A 25,880-nucleotide genomic window follows, 5' to 3' on the forward strand; every position below is an offset into this window, starting at 1 on the left:
CCATCAGTCATGGTCAAAATCGGAAGAGTAGAAAAATATCTTTTCGTGCTAACCTAGAATCCACTTTCTTCTCTTATTCTAAATTCTTTTCTAAGAGTTGAGCTGCTCTATCGCAAGATAATAAGTTTTATGATTATATTTTGGTTTAAATTACCTATCCATAGTTATAACACATCGTGTATGTATTAAAATTTATCTTTTATTGATTGCAACTACTGTTACCTGAACAAAATTATTTCAAAAAGCAGCTATCTTCACAATTTTCACTTGTGCTCAGAAAAAGTCTTGTAGCCACTGACAATCTATAATCTGATAACGGAGTAGATTCAACAAATTTCTATTATAACCGAGCTAGCCAATTCACAGTCGAGGTAAACAAGCAAACAGGCGAGAAAGTCGACAGGTCGACAGAAGAACTAACAAAACTTTTCTTTGCAAATACTTCAGCTATGAAAATCTCTCTATTGTGTGTTCACATTCTTGGCATTGTTTCAATGACAGAATCTATGCGCCGAAATTATGTTTTGGACTGTATATTTATTACAATGCTTCGGTCTTGCGGTATTGTCGGAATAGTTTCAATGTATTCCCTTCACCACTCGCTTTCTACCATATTGTGACTATTATAGTTATTACTTTAAGCAGAAAAGCTAATTCACTACGGGGATATAAATAACGTCATTAGTAGAGGTGAGTGTTTGCCATCATGAATGTGGCTCGCTGGGAGATGGACAATTTTTATGTTCAACACTCCCGTTCCTGCGCCTAGTCAATAAAAACAGATATGCAGTTCATATGCAACAGCATCAAATTCAACCATTCACTGCTTATTTTCTTGATGTGGCGTACCTTGGTTTTATTTGTGTTTTAATTGTCGATGTCGTTTCCTATTTAATTTTTCCAAAGCACATAGTTCCAAACGTTGCTGCATGTTCTATTTCTAGGTTTTTTTGCTTATCAAAAAACATTACCTTAGGAAAAAGTCGAAAAATAACTCGAATAGGAACAACATTAACAAATCTTAAAAATACTAGAACTTGAAGCAAGATCCAGTCAAACTCTATAAATACGTGATGAGTGATTCGATCATAAAGCAGAAGTTTGCTTTAAAAAAAGTTATTAACAAGTTTCAGAGTTGACATTTTTCTTAGATTTTCTAGATAGTCTCCGTCAGACTCTACAGACTTTTGCCACCTCTTCAGAAGCTTTCGGAAACTTTTTTCGTGAAAATCTCTCGGTTTCTCGGTTTGTGATGTAAAAATTACAGTCCGTCACGTACTTCTTGCAAAGGACCAAATAAATAATAGTCACATGGCGATAAATCGAGACTATGAAGAGAGTTTTTTGGTATTTCCTAACCAAATTCGTTTAACGTATGCAGTCTGGCGTTGTCTTACAGCAACATCTCACTAGGGATTGGAATATCGCGTTGTTATGATATAGAAACAGGTTTCATTGCGATTTAAGTAGATTACTATAATACTGCGTGTTCACAGTTCGTTGTTGAATGAGAAAATTAACCGCAGTAACTCCTCTCATGTTCCAAAATACGGTGGTACACAATACCTTTCCCGCAGACAGTGTAATCTTCTTCCACTTCACAGACGCGCGTTTACTCTTTATACCGCTGCAGTATACGCGTACAAACGCATCGTGTGAATTGCTCAAAATTCAGAAGTCTTGGAACTAATCTGACTGAAACTTTATGGTAACCGAGTCGTTCATGAATTATTTGCTCAATGCCAAATACCCTGATCCAATTTTTCAGCTATATCACATCGGTCTCTCAAAATCTTAAAAAAAATCTCCGCTGATTTCACATTATCTTTTACTAAAAAACGAATATTGATGCGTTGCGCAACATACATTGGTACATCCTTCTTGCTCATGGTTATAAGAACACTAAAAAGTGAGGTTATATGGTTCCAGCTGTTTTTCGCTTCGCTCCGTAACAGTGCATTCTAACAAATTCATGAGAATTAACTATTGGAATACTACAAAACGTTCGACGTAATTTATGCATCATAATTTTAATTTGGTCAATATTTGTAACACATTCGATTCTCTTTGCAACATTCGCTTCAAATCATTTTTGATGTGGCAAAAAATACCGAAATATTCTGGACCATTACCATATATCTAAATAATTGAATCAAATACTTTTCTAATGATATGTATATTTGAAGCCAAGATACTGGAGGAGTGAGAGGAAAGGAATAGACACATGGCAGATGGCTGTATTCATTTTAGACCAAAACTTAAATATATATACACAAGTGAAAATTGCCTCACATAGTTATATTGATACTTAGACCAGACACTTACAAGCACTTCTACGTTGGTGAAGCTATTAAAAGGACAAACGTCAAAACGATCTTGTATCAGAATGCATCAACATTCTCTTAGCTGACTCCAAAAGCATTGTCAATGATTTTATAGATCGAAATTGGTTTTCGATTCCTTCATAAGAATTAAAAATAATTTTAATTGTTTTAAACAAATTGAGATCAATTATCATTTCCTGAAAAAAGAATCAGAAAGTGATATTCCCATTTTCTTTTGATAATTGGAATGCGAAAAGAATGGGAATGAGTAATTTCGAAACGATTTTCAAAAAACTGAATTTTATTTTGTAAGAAAGTGCATCGAAAATGACTGACGTTAGTTCTAATAGATGAATTTCTTTTTCTAGTCCTTATAGGAATGAAATACAAGTATTATTGCGACGTGCATTGTGAAAATAACTGCATTTGTGGCAATTATTTTCAGTTTTGAATCAAACATCCATGCTTCATAATGAAAAATTGTACCTACCTCTTGCTGTTGCGTATTCATCTTCGCAAGAAAGATATACAATGCGGTCCATATGTATGGAATAAATTCAATTTAAGCATTATTGTGTACTCCAGCACCCCCTCTGAATTAGAAGCACCCCTTTAAAAATGTTGAATAAGAAAGAGGATCTTGTGGCACCTTGGTAGAAAGTTTTTAAAATTTGGTGCAATCATAAATGAGAAAATTAATTTTTAAGATGAAATATTTTGATAATATCTCCATCACAAAACTTCACATAGAACGAAAATAATAATATTGCATAATATTTGGAATGTTTTTTTCCAATGTAAAAATTCAAAAAAAAATTTTCTCATTTATTATTGCAATGAATTCAAAAACCTTCATATTACTGAACAGAGGACTGAAATCCCCATCCAACAAAGTTCCACACGATCCTTATTTAAAATTGTCTATGGGGTGTTCATAATTCATACTGGAGAAAGATAATATTTTTTTACTATAAATTGTCAATTTCAAAATGATAATCGACCTGTTTTAGCTTTTGTTTTAACATAGTACATATCAAAGCTAAAATTGAATTTATGCCATACATGTAGACCGCATTGTATATTGTTGATAGCTTATATAAAAGAAATGTAAAATTTGTGTTTTATCTTAAATGATTATTAATTTGCTAATAAACAGGTTTTTTGCTTTCCCCCGGACACTAGTAGTTCATGATTTATGATTATACCACTATAAATATATTTTTATCTATCTTTCAGAAATTATTAAAAAAAGTAATTTTGGAACAGAAGAGACCTGAAATCAAGAAGATAGAGAAGCATAAATATTTCAAAAGGTCTATGAAATAAGAAATCAAAGAAATTTATATTTTTAAATTTGGTATAAACGCGATAATAAATAAAATCAAAAATTTCTGTATTGATTTGTATTTTAAAATATGCATTTTTTGATAAGAAAGTTATGAAGCTACTTTCATGAGACCGTGCTTAGCTTTTTTTATTTCAAGTGCAACCTCCCTATACAGTATTTATTTTTTAGTTTCGTCAGAAAATTCTAAACATTCATAAATAATGTCTTATACATATTTTCAACTGCTTTGGAAATATTAAGTGTTAATCTGTATTTCAGCTACATATTTATCCTCGAAGCTTCACGCTGTGACTGTAAAAACATGTGTGTCATTTACATTTAACCTTGAACTGTACTTTTTGTATTAAGCTTGAACTGTAAGCTTTGTACTACCCGTAACTATTTTAATTTCTTATATATAATCTCCAAGAATATTGTTAAAACCTATTTATCATTTCATTAAACAAATGTATTGAAAAAAAAAGATATACAACTAATTTGTAATTTTCTCATTGTTGAATGATCCCTCGAGATTCCATGAGATTTAACCATATTTTGACATGTCTTTTATATAGCTATAGTTGTACAACATTCATATCTCCTGTTAGGGGAATATTTATAAAGACGCGATTATGTTGTATGTACAAAAGTTTTAAGATTGGTTTTTATTATTTCGCTCACAACATATATTTGGAATAATCATAACAAATACTGTTACACAACATTACATATAAAACTGTTCATTTTATAAAGGCGAGAATGTACTTAAGCTCATGAAATGAAAATATTGAGAAAATTGGTCTAATATTAAAGTTTAGTAAATATTCCATGAACACAAATAAGACTGAATCCAAGAATGAAATGTATAAGATACACAATTCTACAATGATCTACAAACAACTTCAAAGATTGAGCCAAATAAGAGGTGAAAATGTGTTTTTTTGTGTACAAGGGTCTTCTGATACGACCGATATTATGATAGTATCGACATTGTTGTCAGATATTTCCTTTTTCCGGAAAAATAACGATTTCTGTTATTTCAAATGTATAACCCTGTATATTTTTCGGGCAACAATATATTAATATATAAGACTGAGATTGAACCTTTCTGGACTTATGACATAGAAGCGATTTCTTACACCAAAGTGGACTAACTTTAATATATTTTCCGAGTTTTCGAATATTTATGTATGCATCGTCTGGAAAGCTTCAGAATTCAATATTCAAATTGACGTTGATAGAAATATTGATTAATTGAAATATTGATTCTGATTACTACAGGAATTTCTATGAATTTTCAATTGGTTAGATTATGAATGACGTTGAATTTTTATAGGTTAGATAAGGTCAAGTTGTAGTGAATTATGTTCAATATTGATTGGTTAATTTATGGAAATTATCAAATTTCAATAGGCTACGTCGTTATGAATATAGGTGAATATTCATTGGTTAAGTTGAAATTTATAGGTTAAATGAGGTTAGTTGCACAAATAAAGAAAACAATAATATCATTATGCAGGGTAGAGAGAAAGCGAATAATCTGATGATATGAAAACTATCCATCTAAATGCCACATGATCATTAGTGTACATTTTCTAGGTTATGTTAACTACATCATTTTATACAACGCAATTTCTTGAATTTTCCAATATTGATATAGTTTTTTTTAACGCAGCATACTTTGATTCATTTACAATTGCTTTACATCCATTCCGTTCTCTGCCAATACCAGCGAAGGCTTTTGAACTGTTATTTATCTTATACAGGTGACACTTCGTCAATTCTCCTCCTCTCTACTCTCCATGATTACCATACATTGAAACTCTATTGTGTTTGAATATAAAAATGAGGTCAGTTTTTACTGTCAATAGAAATATTCTCAATCTATACGAGGAACAAAACTTATTATGAACTTCTACTTTAGAACACTCACTTTGAGCTATCTCAAATTTGCTCGTTTGCTATTAGTTGTTATTGGAGAAAATGTAAGAATCTAATTATATTTTCGATATATTCATGATATTCATGACAGTACTGGTACCTTTAACAAAAATGAACAGTCAGTGAATTGAAATCGGAATTGAGTGTTTTTTCCGGAAAAAAAATGTTTGGGAGTCTTTTCCACTTACAAACTGACGTTAGTATTGATCTGATTGGCTGCAACTACGGGAAGCTTCGCAATACACGCCAGATCACCCCTGTAATTCAAGCATGAATTTTCTCTGTCTAACTACTCTAAACATAACCTATAGTTTGTGAATACAACAATTTAAGAACCACCAAATAGTTTTGTGATAAGTATATAGTAATATTGCGTGAGGTTATTCTGCTTGTAGTTAGTTCGAAAACTAGTCTTAACTGTAACTTTTAAGTCAATATAAATTAACACATGATTGTTTTGAACACGTAAATTTTGACGGTATATAATATTTTATTCAACTTTTCGTTTTCTATTATAGTCAATGTAACTTTGTTGACAAATTTATTTATATGTTTTCCGAACGCGTTTAGAACAACCCTAGAATATGTAATAACCACGTACAGAGAAAGGAAAATATCCTAAATCAATAACCCATTTAGTTAGAGTCATTCCTGGGAAGACAGTAAATTATTAATAGGACTCCAACCACTCCAACTCATTCAATTCCATGGCTACCAATTGATCTCCAAAATGGTTGCTCATAAATGACACAAAGCCTCTTAAGGTTCGATATGACACATAAGCTTGTTCATATTTTTTCTCAATTCATGTTTGTTCCTTGAACGATCAAATATCAATTCTCACTCTCTATTTTTATCATATTACCGAATAGATCCTGGTGTAGGACTCATTAACCACTGGTTAACCTCAGTGGCACATCCAACGCGGTTTATAGCTAAGCACGAAGTAATACGGCAGTTCCATCTCATTAATCAACAGGTGTTCGCCCTGGAGAAGAGGGCTACCAACATTTTTATATTAGATTGATTCACTTACTTCCTTGGTATCTCTAATGAATCAGCAAGTAGTCCTTTGGGACTATTTGTTTTTTTGGAATCGTCATATTTCACTTCTAAATAGATGTGTCCAATGAATATTGTCGTTATATCTTTGGGTACCTACAGTGAGTCTTTCACGATTTATCGATTTCATGACAGGAAATTTCGCTCCATCTTAAAGAGCTATAGTTTTCTTTGAATACGAATTATGACTATGAAATACAATTTGAATCTAATTCTGTTCCTAAACTTCATTTTTGTTGAATCAGTTGAAGAAATATTGTAAATGGCGTATTGTTATCTGACATTATTTTATATAACGGTGAATGAGATCAATAAAAAATAATTCATTTGTCTTTATCCAAGTTATGTGTACAATATTTAAAATTGAGTCTTCAATGATTTCACCCATATCTTATTAGTATTTCTATGCTTTACTCTTCCAATTGTTATATACGCCAGGTCTGAACTCTTCGTTCTCTTCAATTTTCTGTTCAGGTGGTCTTGATCCAGTACCTGGAAGAACATGATCTTAACATGATTATGTATCTTGATTCGTGTTTTTGGGTATATATTTCTTTTTTCCTTAATGGTTGTTATGTTGAAATCCTTATGCAGAGGCACTTTGTTATGGAATCTTTGGTTGAATGTAATGTTGATTGATCTGGCACTGCCCCAGACCTCTAGTTTGTATGTTCTGCTTATAATACAATACATTATTCAATATTTTATAGCTAGTTATCTCTTTTTCTCTCCAGATGATATTTTTATTTCAATCATTTCAAGATATTTAACAATGTTTCTATATGGTACGTTCCAAATTTTGTTTAACTGAAATTCAATCTCACCCAAATTTTGGTTAGGTTGAATCGATTTGTGACTTTTCATATCTTTCGTTTAGCTCCTTCCACATTGTCAAATTATTCATGTCTAGTATAATATGTGTATATAGGGTGTTCAGAGACTTGATGTAAGAAATTCGGCACTGAGTAAATAATGTGAAAATAATGAAATAATTGAAGCTTATTCTGTCGATTATTTCGGACCTTGTTTTTACCGGTGAATTACTAAGCGGAAAGTCATCTAAATAACATTTTTCCTATTAGGTGGATTGGTCGAAAAGGTCAATTTGCATGGCCACCACGTTTCCCTGAATGAAATACAATGGATTCATTTTTTTTGAGGATATCTTGAAAGCTTGGTGAATGCAGCACTGGTAAACAGAAGGAACGAGATTATCGATAGAATAAACTTCTATTGAAAAGCTATGAAGCAGAATCTTGGAATGTTTTTCCAAGTTAAAAGAAATATCCTCCGTAGACTTCGGAAAAATGCATTTTTGCTATCCTTAGATTCTACAACTTATCCCTGTAAAAGTTACGGATTATTAGATATTAGCATGAGCGGAACCGGACCTTCAGATAGTAGTATAGATCTATTTGAAGTCCTACAACTCAGAAACGAGGCATCGTATGAGAAATTTTTTTTTCTGTTATAGCATTATTTTCCCGTCATCTACCCACATCTCTTTTGACACTTTGATACATCATTCCAGCTCAAAATAAATGATCAAATTCCTCTTTTACTCTAAAACATACTACAGTGCAACCTTAATATAACGTACCTCAATATAACGACTTCCTCGATTTATGTCGCGACAGGTTTCGACACGCTTTTGTTCGTAAAACAATAATACAATAATTGTTGTTTATGGAATGTAATGTAAACACTGCTGCTCGTTACTCTTGTTGAATATTCAAGTTGAAATGCCTCAACATAACAAACCTCAGTTCAACGAATTACTTGATATAACGAATATTTACTTGTTCCCTTCCGATTTGTTATATCGAGGTTGCATTCTATTATATGAGTCTCCAAAAGCTTCTATTATTGTTTTGGAAAAATTCTTTATCTTCATAGACTTTTCAATTAGACCTGTGATCCTGTGTTTTGCTCTTTCATCTAGTTTTTTCAGAAAATCCAAACTGATGGTCTCAGAAACAGCTAGTGCGAAGAATTTTTTTATATTACAAGCTGTAGGAGGATTTAGCTATTATCGCATTCAATCCTGGTTTTTGTATATGAATGGCTTCAAGTATTTTCCAGTGTCTTAAGAAACTTTTTAATTCCATTTCTTGGTAATTGATTTAATACTTCTTCTGTGATTGGATCGCATCCGTGATTGAATTCAAATTTGTTTTTATCTTATTAACTACTTCTTGTTTGAGTGAGCAATACTATTTATTTTTTTTTTTCGGCTGTTTGTTTCCCTCCATGAGAATTTTTTGTCACTATTTTGAGTGGAAGATTCCTTCTAGATCTTCTGTAAGCACTATCGTTTTTCACATATAATTTTTTCCCCAACTAAAAACAGTAGTAGCATAGAATTGAATAAAAACTATTTATCAAACATCATAAGAATTAATAACATATTTGGTAGTACTCACATTGTAAGTTTTGAATATTAATCCAAAATTGGTACTTTTAGTGCGCCACAGTAATATTTGTGGAAACACTAAAGCTTATGAGAAGCCATGCGCAAGCGCATGCAGCTTTCTCTATCTTCCGCATTGAATTTTACTCAATGATTGTTCTTGAAACAAATTTTATTTATATATTTATTTATATATATATATATATATATATATATATATATATATATATATATATATATATATTTATAACTAAAAATTATATTTTTATCAAGAGAAGTTTGCAATTACCAACTAGTACAGTAATATCTTTCGAACAGGGTCGGATTAAGCTAGTGGCTTGGGGGGGCCCCATCATTTGGAAATCATTCTGTATTTTTTGATGTGTTGATACCACAAATCATTTGAGCCACCATGAATCTCTTTTTAATCAATAATAACAAACAATTTAGAAACTATGCCATCACTACTTATCGGTACAAGTGAGTAAACATGAGTGAACAGGTAGTTTAAACCTAGTACTGAAAGAGAGGTACTTTTTGGTCAAACACATTTCTACGATATTCAAAACTCATGTAGAGAATACAAGAATAATGACATACCACCTAATGTTGTACCAGGCGCAGGGAAAATTTTTGATTTTCCTAAAATTCTTGGTAATTTGATACGGTACGGCATTTATAAGCAACTATTTGGGTTATTACATACTTTTTGCAACGTCATACATAACGGCTGGAACCGGGGTGAGAAATCTTTGGTGCATTCCTTGATTTTTAAGTAGTTCGTTGAGATTATTTGAACCACTATGAAACTTTGTGATTGTTCACGACGAATTTTCTGTGCGTGCGTGGCGTGATCGTTGCGCGCCCGCTCCGCTTTGAAGACACTCGCAATCCGCAATTATGATAAGGCCCTTAGACATTGGTAACAATTATGTGATTTAATATATTTAGCATAATGTTTATCAGATGGGATGACCGCAATACTTGGATTGTGATGAATGAACATCATATTTGAAAGTTGGATTCCTTTATTCGGATAATTTTGATCTTGTGAGATATTAAACTTGGCATATTCATAAATTGAGATATCAGGATGATTGTGAACAAGTATATATCAATAACTATGATTATCGAAAAAGAACTTGAACGAAAAATATCAAAAATCGTTTCCATAAAAATCTCAAATCATTATTTATAGTCGTCGATAGAAATCGAGTCACATAATTTGGAGAATGAATATTAAAAAGTGAGATGTCTTATATATCTCGAAATATAATATTTTTTCGAGTTGATCACACCCATCACACTGACAACAAATCTTTGAGAAATGGGACAGCTTTTTATCAAAATTTTTTTAAATACTTATTTGTTTGTTCAATTTTTTATGTTTCTGTTAGTATTTTTTATTTTTTTTTTTCAGCTAACATTGAATTATTCAATCGAATTCAAATTTCTCATACTTTAATCCGAAAGACGATTCAATAATATCAACTTCAAATTTCCCATACTTTAATCCGAAAGACTATTCAATAAAAGAAATGCTGGAATATTCAATAATATTACCACAATTTTTAGCTCTTCAGATTTTATCGTGCTTGCACTAATTTCCAATATTATTTGAATTTTGAAAAATCAAGTATGACTTAATAATTTTTCACGAAACGTATTTCTGTGTAATGTGTCTTCTTTAAGGTAGATATGAGAAGAAAGTATTGGAAAAAACTTTTAAAATAAAAATTCAAGTTAATGAATCATATTTAGATATCAGTTGCCAACAGTAATTGTTCATTTTTGGTATAGTACAAAATTCGCACATGACTGATTACGAATTAGTGATAATTAAACGAAATTCTGCGCATTTTTCAAAACGTTTCCGGAATGGTCCATAAAGTGCTTGTACTTGCTCTTTAGTAATAAATCGACCTATAAGAGTTATTCTATTTTCAAATATTTCACTATCATTCGGAATGTGTTCTTGATAAATAAAATTCATTATTATGAAGTGTGGACATCTATCAGGCCAGCATGTCACACTCATTTTCCCAAACAATCTTCCACCAAATTGATTATTGGACGCAATCAATAATCATTCGTGTAGAATGAGCAGGGCAGCCTTTATGATAAAAAAGTGAGTTTGTCCATTATTTGAAGGAATTTCGTCAAACAATCTTTGCATAAGTGAGTATGGTGATCTGACTTTTCTTCAATAAAAAAAGATCTGATGATTTCTAGCTCGTATGAGAAGGCATACTAAACATTTACTTCGTAGATTTACTGCCTTCTTGTCTAATTACGTAAAGGGGATTGCATCTGTTCCAATTCCTCGATTTCTACAGTAAAGTGTTAAAAGTATTTTCTTCGAAATATATGTTTAATTTCTGAAAACTTCTATTCTGTTCGATTTATATATTCGCTGTTAATAGACTTAACTTGTGTTTTTGATCATGCTTTGATCTTTAACTGAAATTTTGAGATCTGCATTCAATAAATTTGAATCAACTGAAATTTCTCCATCAGTTTCATCAAGGTTTGTATCTTTTTTCTTGATTACTTCCTGTTGGGAGAAATCTCTTGGTAAAATGCGAACAGTACTTTTGTTGATCTCACTCAACAAAGCAATAAACATATTAATCGAATAGTGAATCACTTAAGCTTTTTCCTCTAGTGTTAACCCTGTATCTAAAAATAATTCATTCCAACAGATTAATACCATTACGTATTAAAACTCTGTTGTATCTTGGATTTTAAAAAAATGGAAATTTGTATCAACAATCTTTTATATTTCAAAATACCCGTTTCACCTATCTGTTGACACAGTACATTCCATCTGAATCAATATTTTCCTTCTGAAGAATCTTGCTTTGTTTTCTAATATTACAACCGTGTATCAGTTGTTGTTTGAACAATCATTGAGTAAGTTCAATTGGCAAGAATAAACTACTTAACAAGCACAATAATTCAACTCACCTGTAAGGTATATCACTGAGATTACTCTGAGAATGAGAATGGGGCACTTTGGTATCCTTTACTCCAGATATGGCAAGCTCATGAGCAGAGCCAGATAGGCTTCTATCACTGCCCCGACGTTTCGAAAGAGCTCCGCACATAACGACAGTTCCTTGAGAAGGTTGCTGTTGAATTAGTTGCTGATTGGGAGCTGTACTGGTCGAAGCTTTTTTCTTTGTTTGGCCAAACCCAAAAAAACTGTAAACATGATTTAGCACATTGAAAAAAATTCCGACATTGATGGTTAATTGAGACTTAATCGAAAAGAAATGTGCCAGGCGATCATTAGAATGAATATTACACCAATAATTTGACGGAAGCAAACTTCTAAGAAGCACACCCGAAATTTTTTCCACTTTCAAGCCGAGATATTCGCTGTGATGGAATGTGGACGAGCGATACTCAATCGACACCATAGAAACATATTAATCTTGATATGATCAGACAGAATAACTGCTATACAATCTATAACGGCTGACTATAACCCTATAACAGTGAGCTCTAGGCTAGTGTTATTTTAAAAAGCCCTACCTGAACTGGTGAGTGATTGTTGAAAGATCCAGCTCGTTTGGGCCAGTTGGGCGACAAGGGTAAGACGAAGCTCACTCACTCTCAAGATTGGTATCGGCAAATCAACTAATGGGCATAAAACCCATTCTAATCGTAGCTAAAATGTTGCTATTACGCCTCCAAGGCAAGCTTTGCCTCTATCCATCCGGAGATGGGCCTTTTACTTCTCTAACCAAACAACTGCCTCGATTAAACGGACATTAAATTCGACTTCTGAGCGAAAAAAATCATCTAAGCTCTCTACTCTATACTATAGGCATCTCAGACGAGACGGAGTGGCGGTGGTACATGGAGAAGGAAAAAACTACAGACCACGTCAACTGTGAGTGACCATTACTCACACGAGCTCGGTCCAAATACTTTACAAGTTTACAGGTCTCTTAGTGATTCAATAGAAAGTTCCTGATCGGCTTTTCAATGGTCATTAGCCTTTGATAATTTCAAGCAGGACACGACTGGTGTATCAAAAGTCCTTTATGCTTAACATTCCTTGGACGACCACTATCCTACTATGAACCACTACACCAACACTCACAATTACATTGTCTAGCACGCGTTTCGATATACAAGTTATCGACTTCAGTATAGAGTATCGTTAGTCTATGTAAATTTAGTTATATTTAACGAATTTCATTATAATATATGGAATAATAATCGAAATTTAGAGAGAACTGTGGCAAAAATCACTTACCGTTTCTTTTGTGATGGTTGGATACCCGTAGCTAATAAATTTTTGTAATAATCCGACCTAATGAACCTAGGATAACAATCTTTCTTCAGAAGTAATGTATACACATGTTCTTGTGCGGCGTCGAAAGTGAATCTACTCGGTGATTTCATTTCTTGATTTATTTTTTCCATTGTTTTTCCATCTATGTTAATTTCGCATGGTGCCCCGGGTGCTAAAAATTCCCTGAAAAGAATTGATTATTATGTATCCGCTCAGTCATCGAGTGAACTACTATTATATTTACTTATAAATATCCAAATTCGTTTGGGATTGAAGAAATTGAACGATCTAAGCAAGAAAAATAGAAACACCCTACAATAAATTCCGAGACACATCAGAGGTGAGGGAAATGAAGTAGCTGATAAGCTCGCTACAGTCATCCCAGCTTCCAGACTTTTTGAGGAGAGTGGGATTGATGGATCAGCTGTGAACACAGGGTTCTCCAGTATTGCTGCAAGAAAGGATAACAAAATAGATTCCTTGGGCTGGAGTGTATATGAGAGCCCAATATTCATATACATACATACAGAAGGTTTGTTAGAAGTAAGTGGATGCTCTAGTCAAGCTAGATTCTATAGTAAGATTGGAAGGATTGAAATGCTGAATACAAACTACCGCTACGCAAAAAAAACCTGATACTTTCAAGGATAACTTTGTTTTTTATTCGGAGAATTCGAAAATGATTGGAAAATTTGGTTTAGATGTGTTATGTGATGGATGTGGGGACATACTGAATGCAGTAGGCAAGACAATAACTAAACTCGTGGCCATAATAACGCACCACTCTTTATTTCAATATGAACACCTAAAATGTTAATCTTTTGGGTTTCTTTTTTTTTCTATCACAAAAAGTATCTCAAATGTTAGCATTAAAATGTAACAAAATTTTTTATCGCAAATAACTGTTTTTGTGGTTTTTTGAAATTTTAATTTTTCATTTTATTGTTGTACCAACTTGTGGACAGTAGTAATTTAGGTCAATCAAAGTGTGCTAAAGCTCAGACTAGTTGAACAAAAAAGAATAGAGCTAGGCAGTTAAGTGAACGCAAAGCTGAAAGAATAGCCGAGTTAGTTGGACAGGGATAAAGTTATCGTGAAGTGTCAATTCTGTTTGGCGTACACCACACAACCATTGGCAGATTGATGCAAAGGTTTTGAGTGACCGGTTCACATTCTAGGAGGCCAGAACAAGGACATCCTACAGTTTTAACTCCTCGAGATGACCGTTTTTGCTATTAAATTCATTAAGCAATCGGTGTCGAGCTCAACAGCCTTTTAAAGTCCGAAATGTAAATGTATCTGATAGATAAATAGGACGAGACTTTCAAATGCTGTTCTACTCAGCAGAATAGCTTTCCAGGCACCTTTGCTAACCAAGCAGCATCGTGTTGCTAGACTAAGATTTGCAACATTAAGATTGAAATTTGGAAAATTGGTGCCAAGTTTTATTTACTGATCAGGCAAGAATCAGTCTAAGAGGTCCAGATGGACGTAATCAAATTCGAAGACGGGGAGGAGAAAGATTTGAGCAGTCCTGTATCATTACTAGAGAGCTGTTCCAAGGAGGATCTATTATGTTTTGGGGAGAAATTTGTTTTTATGCCCGCACAGAATTAGTGTCTCTTCCTAGACACGTCTTTAACACAGCAAGATACATAGTAAAGAAGTTTGTCATTGCAATTATAATAAACACTGTAATGTGGTAGTAGATAATGTAGTAGAAACTAGCTGAAATGCGAAGAGAAGTCCATAACGAAATGGTTATTGTGGCAAACCTGTCGGTAAAAAAGTGTGCTCGAGTATGGTCGCTATATTGCGTGACGTACGTAGATATGATGTATAGTGAATACGACATTTATTATTGAACTTTGATTAATTTGAAAAATGGTATGTGAATCTTGTTTTGGGCCAGGATGTGAAAATACCACTACTAAAACATCTGATAAAATTTTTTTTATGATGCCCAAAAAGTTCGGTAATACAACTACAAAATTGAGGATCCTGCGAGATATAATTATTTTTTTGCCAGGATCATTCTAATGTGAGTAAGATTCAAATTTATCTTTTATTTTAATTTTTTATGGTGATTAAGTTTATCATGCGTTCAATTTTAATGTGAATAAGTAATAATATATGTATAAAAGGTTTATCCAGTTTATTCTTATATATAGAAAAATGTTTTATTTAAACGTAACTAATAAATAAAAACCGTATTATAACTGCACGCGATACGTTGCCAGCAACGATAACCTCGTGATCGGTAACTGATCAATGTTTTTATTGAACTGAATCGTTTTCTCATATGATCAAATTGATCTTTTTTGGACGAGGAACACCTTAAGACAAAGAGCAAGAGATATCAGACACCTTAAGTAGCATTCGTCTTGAAAACCCAATAATTTGAAGTACATTATTAAATTACATATTAAAAATATATGCTGAAAGCAAGCGAAAATTGGATGGCTACAGAAAATTATTCAAAAAATATACTAACACATAAAAACGCGTATATTGTGGATTTTTAGAAAAAATCAAATATTTATAGACGATAGAGTATTATAACCGATTTTTCAATTAAATAATAATAATAATTGATACAAGCCACACATTTACATTGTTCACTTAAATAAAGAAATCATTTTTTTTTCAAACTCATGAACTCATGAAATTACTTATTACTTAAATTAAATTAAATTACTTATGAATCCTCAAATATTCTATTTTATATTTAATTTCAACTCACTCGAAAATCTCTTGAACCTTCCAAGATATCTGTGATTGCGCTGACCTCCTCAAATCTTGAACAGCCATCCAAAATCGAATGTTTTCGTGACTGTATTCTTTTCTAAGATAATTCGTAAACTCTTGCAGTCCTGTTGGGTCGGATACCAACTCCTCCATAGACAAAGCCCATCTTCTTACCCTTTTTTCCGTAGGAACATCCACCCTGTTAAAGATTAACTATTAGTGTTATATTTGAATAAATTATATTAACCATTGAAGGATTGAGCATCCTGGAGTTGTTTCTTAGTAAAATTTCTAATATTTTCACGCCAATTTACCATAACGTACCTGAAACTAATTTTAAACAGATTCTTTTCCATTTGCGTATAATATATAATATAATTTGAATTTGAAGTTCCAGTTACATTTCCTGTACACTGTAAATATGCATTAGATACAATGGGGAAAATCACCATAAAAAACATATGCTTATTATTGAATTACTTGATAACAATTAATTGTGTCCTTAAGCAAACGTGAATTATTGATTAACTGATTAACTATTATGACTTACTCTAATAAATCGTAAAATATTCTTGGAACAATTTGAGTTTTGAATACTTGTACTTCTGTTCACGTTGGTTGGCTAGAAGACAGAAGCTACCACATTCTTTTAATTGGAGAAAGTTATATCACTTCAATAATTTTCACCTTCTCAAATTAAGTTGATATCTTGAATTAAGTAGGATAAAATGAGTAATGCGTCCTTATAATCGTGCATCGTATATCACAAATGCATATAAACCCACGATAGATATGTAAATCATGATGGATATACTTAGTGTACTAACATATTTCATAAAAGAAAATTATGAATCCATAATTTCGCTATCTACGGCAAAAATGGTATAGATATCACCCTGTATTCATGCCTGAAGATCAATGATAGTGTAACTAGTAACGCAATAGCCACGGAATTATTAGTCCAGAATTGATTTAACTGTAAAAAAGATGTTTGTAAATGTTTCACTGACTGCTATAACGCATTTGATAGTGTACGACACCACAAACTAAAGCAAGTTCTCAAAAGACTCGACATAGATCAGAAGGAAATTTGGTGCATTTGAAAATTATATTGGAACCAAATAGCACAAATAAAAATAGTTTTGATACATACAATACCAGAAAAATAAAAATAGGATATCTGCTATGTCAACTCCTGTTTAAATTATATTCGAAGGTGATATTTAGAAGGGGACGAAGAAAGACCTGGAGATATGAGTTATTGGAGTGTGAATTAACAATGAAAGAATGCTACTGATGCGGTCCAAATCGCTGATAATATGTCGGACCTACAACAATTGATCATTAAAGTTTAATAATAAAGCAAAATCTTGGGCTTACGAAGTTTACTTCTTGAGTTTTGATATAAACAAATAGAAAAAGAAATATTTATGATTGTATTTGCCTTTATTGTTTCTCTTTCACATGCATTTAAACCAATTGTCGAAGCATTTTTTCCATTCGAATTGAGGTACCTCCAATTCATGAGATTTGAATGCATCAATCGCTCTTAGATCTCAGTATTTAGAAAATAGACTAAAAGATTAATTATACGATAAAAAAATAAAACTGTGTTAAACAACCATGATATATGATAAGGAAACGGATTCTAATATACGAAAAAGAGAATTTTTAGAAATGGTTCACATTCATAAGAGCGAAAAAGTTATAAATGACTTTATAGCTCTATTTTGTATATTTTGATAAAACTACAAATAATTTAATTGACTAATGCCATATACTTAAAATGTGAGGAGTAGGGAAAATTTAATTTGCTTATTAGAACAAAGTTCTATTTTGATTTTATTCTGATTTTGATTCATGATTAAGCTGATCTATTGATTAATATAAATTCGCAAATTGTCAGTGTCTATATCATATTTTGATAAAGACTGAAGTCAATTCTAAACGTCAATTTATTCCCATTTCTAAAAAAACTTAATATTGAAACAGAAGAGACCTAAAATCAAAAACATTTAGGAACATAAGTAAATATATCTTTGCGAGCATTCGACTCTAAATTATGGCGAATGCGTTAATAGTATCAATCCCATCATATTCAGATTGGGACACTACGTCATCGACTTCAATTCATTGAACTTAACTAAAATTCTGAATATTTTGATACAAAATATCACTATCATTCATGAATATAATAATAAAAAAGAATTTAGTAATATATGATTGTTATTTAGAAAATGTTAATAATGAAGAAATAACTATTCCTTCATAAAATAACACTTTCCCAAAAGTTTTTCCTATATTTATAGTTTATTGCATAAGTAACTATGGTATTTCACACTGAAGAAATTCACGTAATTTATGGCCAATATTCGTTGAATCAAATTTACTCCTATTCAAAAATAGTGAGTAAACATACGACGTTATCTTTCAATGAAACGTAAATCGTTTGGCACTTCTTATTGAGACACACACATCATTCTATTTCATCAGATTTATGAAGTGATTTGTTACAACTTCAAACTGAATAACTGATATGCTTGGAAACGAAACGTTTTTTGTAACTTATTTGGAAAGAACGTATCCATAGTTAAGCTCAGTCACCACGATGCAATAGAGATCAATTATTAAATTCTATCGAATAGAGTTAATTCACTTAATTTTTAGTACAAATAGAAGTGGCAAGGTGTTTCTAGAAATAAAAAAACAATTCAAAAAGAAATATGACTGGATTGATACATTCTTTGATTCCACTTCACATAAAAGACGATGTATCTTTGATGATTCTGTTGGAAAAACTTAAACAAATATTTGAATACAGTAAAATATCACGCAAAAAAATCAGGAATTCCAAAATTGTATATGAGTTGGATTATGCAGCTGGAAAGTTGTAACATTCCATTCTACCTGTTAGGCGTTTTTTTTGAATATTTTTTATATTACTTTGTTTACATATTGTGGCTTAGTAATTGTTTCTAATTCATTTCTACGTTCAAGTTATGAAATAAATTTATTTGTTGTGAACTTTCCAGTCGATTCCAAAAATTTGATAGAATCACAGCGTCGAATCCAAACGTCGCCTATCTACATTATACAATGACTACTAAAGTTTATACACAATGTAAACTTCAGTTAATTGTGACGATATTATTCTTTATATTTCCTGGAAAGTTTTTCTAATATCTTTTCAAATCTACTCTTTGTATACGAGATGTGGCTAGTGAATAATCAAACTGGTGATATTTTTTCCATTTAATGTATATTCACTTATTATAAGCTTCCATATATAGCCGTCCTATCTTCTTAATAGCTCTATGCCAATCTCCAAACAGTGCAGGAAGTTTTTTCTGTCCGTTCTGTCACTACTTCAACAGACTATAATCTTGTTTCTTGTATACAAATTTGATCTTAGGAAAAATATAGAGATTCCACAGTTCAAGATCCAGGATTAAATTGTATTCGAAGGGTCAATACAAATATTTTTGCGAGCGGTTTGTTGTTCAAATATGCGGATTTTAGGCACCATTTCGGCACAAAATTCTCGCATGTTGAAATTTTCATTCTTTGTCAATTTCTGTAGATCCAACGATCGTACGAATTTCACCCGATGCGACGGTCAAATATTTCCGATATTTTCATCCATTTTTAATGTGGAAGGACGACCCGAACGTGAATCATCTTCAACATCTTCTCGGCCATCTTAAAAACGAATACACTCAAACCACATGCACGCAACAGATACTCATTGTCATACACTTACTTCAATGAATCATAAGTTTTAATTTCAATTAACTTTCATAATTTCTTTATATTTTGGAACATATAAATCCAGTTTTTGTATGTGTTAGAGCATAAGCTCCTTTTTATCTATATTTTTTTTATCTACTCGCTTCCTCTTCAGTCATGTTCATCTGTATTCTCGGTCCATCCTAATTTTTTTAGCAGTTCTACAGCTGCCAGCTTGGTGTTACGCTGACACCATGCTTCCAAGCGGTACCCCTCCATCTCATTAAAATTAACCCCAAGACTTAGAACTCATTTGAGGGCTGCAATAATCCCGGATTTCCGTAAATAAGTCCCAGTTCTTATCATTGATATATAAATAAATTTGAAATGTTTTTAACATTGAATTTATAATTGTGATTTCTTGGATACCAGTCAATGGAAATTCTATTATTTTTTAATAATAGTATCATTCGCTGAAATCTTTTGTATTACTCACAGCCATAAATATCAATTTAGACAATCGTGTTCAGGGATACCTTATTTGGTGATTCCAGCTTTGTCCCCTTTTTTTACGACACTATTAACTTGTTCGTGTATAAGCTGGTGATTCCAATTTAATATTATTTCCCCGCTATAAATACCAGTTATTGATATACTTCATTTGAAGCCGAATACCACTTTCCGAGAAAGAGTCTCCAGCCGGGGAACTAAGGTTACAAAATGTTAGCTGATAAGATAGTTAGTCGTATTGAGATTTATTAGCCAACTGTCAGTGATAGACTCAATTAAAATCCATAATATCATCGGAAGAAATGCTCCCGTGGAAAATTCTCCCACGAAAGTATAATTAGAGTGTAAGCGTAAACAATGTAATAAGTATGATATTTCACCAACAGTTCCATTTAAAAACGAGTAAAAGACTTGGATATAATGTCAATAGCAACTAAACTAAAGTACACACGGAGTTCAACAACCATCAAATTCAAGAAAAACAACTCGGTAAGTAGATTCCTCTGTCAATTAATAAATGGAAACTTATTCTATCAAAAGATTGCTTGTGAAGAATTTGGAATCTTGAAATTTGTAGAGTGACAGCATGTATAAGCAGCTCAAATATATACGAGGATGCTTCCAGGACTACTTGGCTCAAAAAAGAGAATATAAAAATTTTGGAAAAAAAATAATTATTAATCAGCGTGATCTCCTCTTCACTCCTAGCACTTTTCTCAGCGATTTTCAACATTTTAAACACCCTTTTTATAGCCAGAGATGGCTAAATATGACTGATAGAGTGCGTGCATACTCCAATTTATGGAACGGTATTTGCCTTCTCCCTTTTCAGTTCGTTGTTTTGATTGTTATTTTGTTATAAAATGATAGATTCAGGTTTCATCGATGGTTATGGAAGAAATTAATTTCTGTGATACATTGTGAGCAAACGCGGCACCCATCTTGCGCACAGCTTTCTCATGATCAAATTTTCAGTTAATATGCGATGTAATGCACATTTTGAAATGCCTACTATTTTCTGCTTGCTCTATCACTTTCAGTCAACGGTCATCCAGCACTGCTTTGTCGAATTTCTTCAACATTTCTGGATTCGTGTGTACTTTCTAATACAGTGGTATTTTTTAGACAACGAACGCTATCTCTAGGTGAGGTCAGGTACTTCTAGGACCATTCTCGTAATTTTAAGAATTCATTCAAATTCCTAACATTCTGCCTCTTTTTCTAACTCCGAAGATTATTGTATAGCATCCCTAAGCTCTAGTATATGTTATAGAAAATGATCTGAAAATATTAAAATTAGGTTTTTAATGTTTCAAAACTTTATTGGTTGCAGTAAGTATTTACTAAAATCAAACCAATTTACGAAAAATAGAAATATTCAACAGTATCCTCCATATTGTCCAATTGATGGACTTCAATATTAGCAAGTATTTTCCAAAAATAAGGAATTTCGATGATTGGAAAATTGAAAAATCTACAATCAACTGATTAATGTTTGTATGATACTTGCCTTTTTACCATAACTTCAAATGATTTCCTTAAACGGTGCATCATTACCTCGCTGCAAAAAAATCACTTCTGTTACAAATCAGTTGCATGTTTTTTGTTAATGAGGATGCTACTCTCTCTTTCTAAAAACAAACCGCATGCTGGATAATCATCTAAATTTTGATTCTTCACTCAAGTTTAAATTTTTATCTTTCAATTTCTTTCCGGTGTGTTTTATCAATAAACTCAATTATACAATTCAACTGGATTGCCTGAAATCTTCTAACTACATACAAAAGCTAAAACAAGCTCAAACAATGTAAACAATTTCTACATTAGTTTTTTCTTTTATTTTGTATTTAATTCAAATTTTTAGGTACTTTTTAAAATTATATCATTTTAGTAATTGTATTCCAATATCTGATTATACAATATCCATACTTTTATCACTATAATTATTTGGATGACATTTTCTATTAACGAAAACTTCTCCAAAAAGGAATATCTTTACATACATACATCTTTAGATAATTCGAATATTTCAAGGTGAATTATTTACATTACTGATTCTAGCTGGAATCACAAAGAGAATATTTCTTAAAAGAACTAACAGAAAAGGATAGAACTAAATAGAAAAAGGAGTAAAGCAATAATTTACCGTAGTAGGAAAAGGGGGCGCAGGAAAATACTTGTGTGCAAAGAAATAGACCCACTGTAAACTTTTGACGGTTTGCGGTCTTGCATAGTCATGAATAAAGTTAAATTCGTCTCCAATGTAGTCATCTATCAGGCGTTAAAACTCCTCTAGTGCAAACACGGTCACCCTTTCGGATGATCACAGGGGTGCTTCCTGCTCCTATAGAAATTGCACCTCAGATCATGCAGCAGCCATAAGCACTCCGCGGTTTAAAGTTGCAATCTTCAATCTCTTGGTCTTCGGTACACTCTACTTCTTCAGTCGCCCGCATTGAAGCATATTCTGGTCTCATCTGAGAACGTCCAATACAGATGATCCTGTGCAAAACATAAGCATGCTTGCCGAAGAGCTGGAACAAGTTTTGGATCAATCGTAGATGTTTTAGGAATCAGGATATTTTTCTACAGTCTCCATCTTAATGTGCTTGACACAATAAAGCGGTCATCACGACCAGTTACCCTGTTCCAGGTTACCTATGAAAGAATCCAGTCTCATCTTATCCCTTTGTCTAGCAACAGCTCGATTACCAAGTCCATTTTCGATCAAAGCAATAGCTGGACAGCTCTTTGTGGTGTAGTATGCATTAAATTAACACACTTGAACACTATTGAGATCATGAAAAACAAATAATATGGAAATTTCTAATCACATAAGCACGTTCCATTTGTTTACCGGTTGCTATGCATATAAATGATAAGCCTTACATATGAATTCATACTCATATTAAAGCATATTAAATTGCTTTCCAAGATGATGAGATACTTTGAACTATGAAGGATAGAAGAACTATGAAGTATACGTTTCTAGTTGTTGTTAAGATATGTAAAAGAAAAGGAAACAAGGTTTGAAAGTTTATATCTCGTTTAATTCTGAAGTTAGGTAAAAAATTACTCTCTAACAGTTCTAGCAATAAATAGATGTATCCAACTATCAGATCCTGGATTTGGATGCTTAGCTTTTCAAAAAGCAAAAACTGCATTGGAAGAAAGTAATTATCCGGAAAAAATAGTGGACAATATATTTCAGAATAGGATAAACAGATAAAAATATGAATGTATCTTTGATAAAACTGATGATTAGTCATGACTGATTAATTGGTTAGGAGAATTTTTTCAATTTTGTGAACTTTTTTTAACTATACCAGGCCTCCCATGACTGTTCCGAAATTCCAAAAAAAATGTTAGTTTGTTTTAGGTACAACTCTCTCAATTTTTGAGCTAGTCAGTCTATGAAAAATCCATTTTGTAGGATTTATAATGCATCTAAAAGGTTTGCAATATAGTGTACCCTTTATTTTTGACAAGGAAACGTAGAGAGGGTCCAAAAATGGTACCAGTCACACGCTACTGTGGAGTTTGAGAGTTTATATCTCCGTTAATTCTGGAGTTGAGAAAAAAATGAGAATAAATCAAAGTTCTTACTAAAACATTTCGTTCTCTAGTAGTTCTAGCGTATGCTCCATATTTTTTAGTAGTCTTAAAAAAACATATTTTTTTTCTATTTAAAAATACTTCTTCCATTGTAAAATTCAGAATCAATTTCTCTAAACCATTCAAACTTGTTTTTCCTATTATTTTTATTCAATTTAAGTGATTTGCAGATATATAACATGTTATTCCGATAAGGGTGGTAATTTTAGGTCTTTTTTTAAAGCTATATTTAACCTACTCACAGTTTTTTCAATAAAATATGTAGTTTTTCAGGTATTTGTGAAAAATTTTTTTACTCATTCATTTTTCAATTTTTTACTTCATATTGTAATTTGTGCTTAGAATGCTTTTTGCTATCGATTTCTACGGTTAGTTTTAATAAAAAAGTCACCACCTCCTAGTTAGGGTGATATTCACCCCAGAGTGAAAGCACATATCGGCATAGGGTGGACTTTTTAAGGTATTCATTATCTATTATTAAAAGTCGATGCACCTTGATGTCAATCTGAGGGTAAAAACCATTGTTCACTGGACTAATGATGATATAAGCTTTATAAGTAAAAAAATTGAGATATAGAGAAGAGTTCCATGTTGGTACCGACTACCCCTCTAATGGAAAGTGAAAAATAATAACAATTTTTCTCACTATAAACATATAAGAATCAAACAACTACTAGACCTAATTATTTATACTATAAGAGATGTGAAGGATCATTTGCTAGTCGAAATTGATTTTACAATTGAGCGATAGCGATGGCTGGAAATTTCGATATTAGTGAATATATTCACATCCCGTGAAGTATATTCATTCTTCTTATTTTATCAACAACGTTAAACTGATATTTCATTATCGGATGGATATAGAAGAATCAGTAAACATTGCTTGTTTTTTGCTGTAGTATGGAGTAGCTTATCAATTCCTCAAACAAAGACTGCTACTGAAGTTTCGAAAATCTTATATTTGCGTACTATCACGAAAACTGCTGTATTGGAGCCCCTACTAAACTTATGTTGTGAATATTCTTCGCTGAATTTCATCTTTTTTATATGGGAAATCATAAATATTTCCAATATTGCTTAACTTCTTTAGGTAGTATGATTAAAAAGGAAATGTTGTAGTGGAATAATGAAGGTACGTAGACCATTTTTCTCAAGGGTAGAAAACTGATTTTCTGAGGGATTTGCTTCTCTGTTTCAAGGAAGAAGATTCAATGATACAAATTTTGGCCTTAAGACATATCCTTCAATAGGTCATTCGAACTCATTTTTAAATTTTCTGGTTCTAAATATAAATGTTTATATGCTGGCAGAATTCCTACACACCAGGTATTTGTGACCAAAATCTCTGCAATTACTTATGGATATTAAAAACCTCATTAGACTGGTAGGTGTCATGAGGTTCCATTTAAAATATTGAAAAAATATTAAAAAAAGAATGATAAACACAATTAACAGCGTACATTGGAGAAGGTAAAGTACAGCAGAGGAAATCGTGGTTTGATAAAGAGTCCTACACGTATCAGGAAGAGAGAAATCCCTATTCCTACACTTGCTTACAACACGAACAGAAAACGAGCTTGCGACTTTGATAGTTTCAACAAGAAACGCATATAGGCGATGAGAAAAAATGAGATCTCCTCAACTCTAAGGTGAAAATTCTGACAAAGGTGATTCTTGTACAAAGATGTTTTGGACAATCTGTTCAAGATTGAGATGAGATAGATTTAGTAAACAATCTCAATCTCAACAGTACGCAGATAGTATGATACATTCATGACCTGGCACTTCTGGTAAGAAATAAGGAAAACTTATAAAAACTTCATCTGATGGGAAAAACCGGTGCAAACAGGTTGAAGGTGAATGTCCAAGAAACAATGTACATATTGGTAACTAAGAGAAGGAGAATTAATT

At 32.2% G+C, this 25,880-nt stretch overlaps 1 protein-coding gene across 4 annotated transcripts in view; it reads right to left on the minus strand.

Moving 5' to 3' along the window:
- The window catches only part of LOC130446575 (regulator of G-protein signaling 9), an 88,649-nt gene that overhangs the window by 9,306 nt on the left and 53,463 nt on the right, over positions 1–25,880 (minus strand). Inside the window, exons 9-13 of one of the 4 annotated variants that reach the window (XM_056782924.1) lie at positions 21,865–21,915; positions 16,114–16,317; positions 13,332–13,553; positions 12,032–12,268; positions 5,781–5,849 (exon numbers count right to left, since the gene is read on the minus strand). In XM_056782924.1, coding sequence (XP_056638902.1) covers positions 5,781–5,849; positions 12,032–12,268; positions 13,332–13,553; positions 16,114–16,317; positions 21,865–21,915 — 783 coding nt within the window. The remainder of the gene's footprint in view (positions 1–5,780; positions 5,850–12,031; positions 12,269–13,331; positions 13,554–16,113; positions 16,318–21,864; positions 21,916–25,880) is intronic. The other 3 variants (XM_056782925.1, XM_056782926.1, XM_056782927.1) reach the window with 3 other exon arrangements.

The sequence above is a fragment of the Diorhabda sublineata genome, chromosome 7, assembly GCF_026230105.1.
Source record: "Diorhabda sublineata isolate icDioSubl1.1 chromosome 7, icDioSubl1.1, whole genome shotgun sequence".
Classification (NCBI taxonomy): Eukaryota; Metazoa; Arthropoda; class Insecta; order Coleoptera; family Chrysomelidae; genus Diorhabda; species Diorhabda sublineata.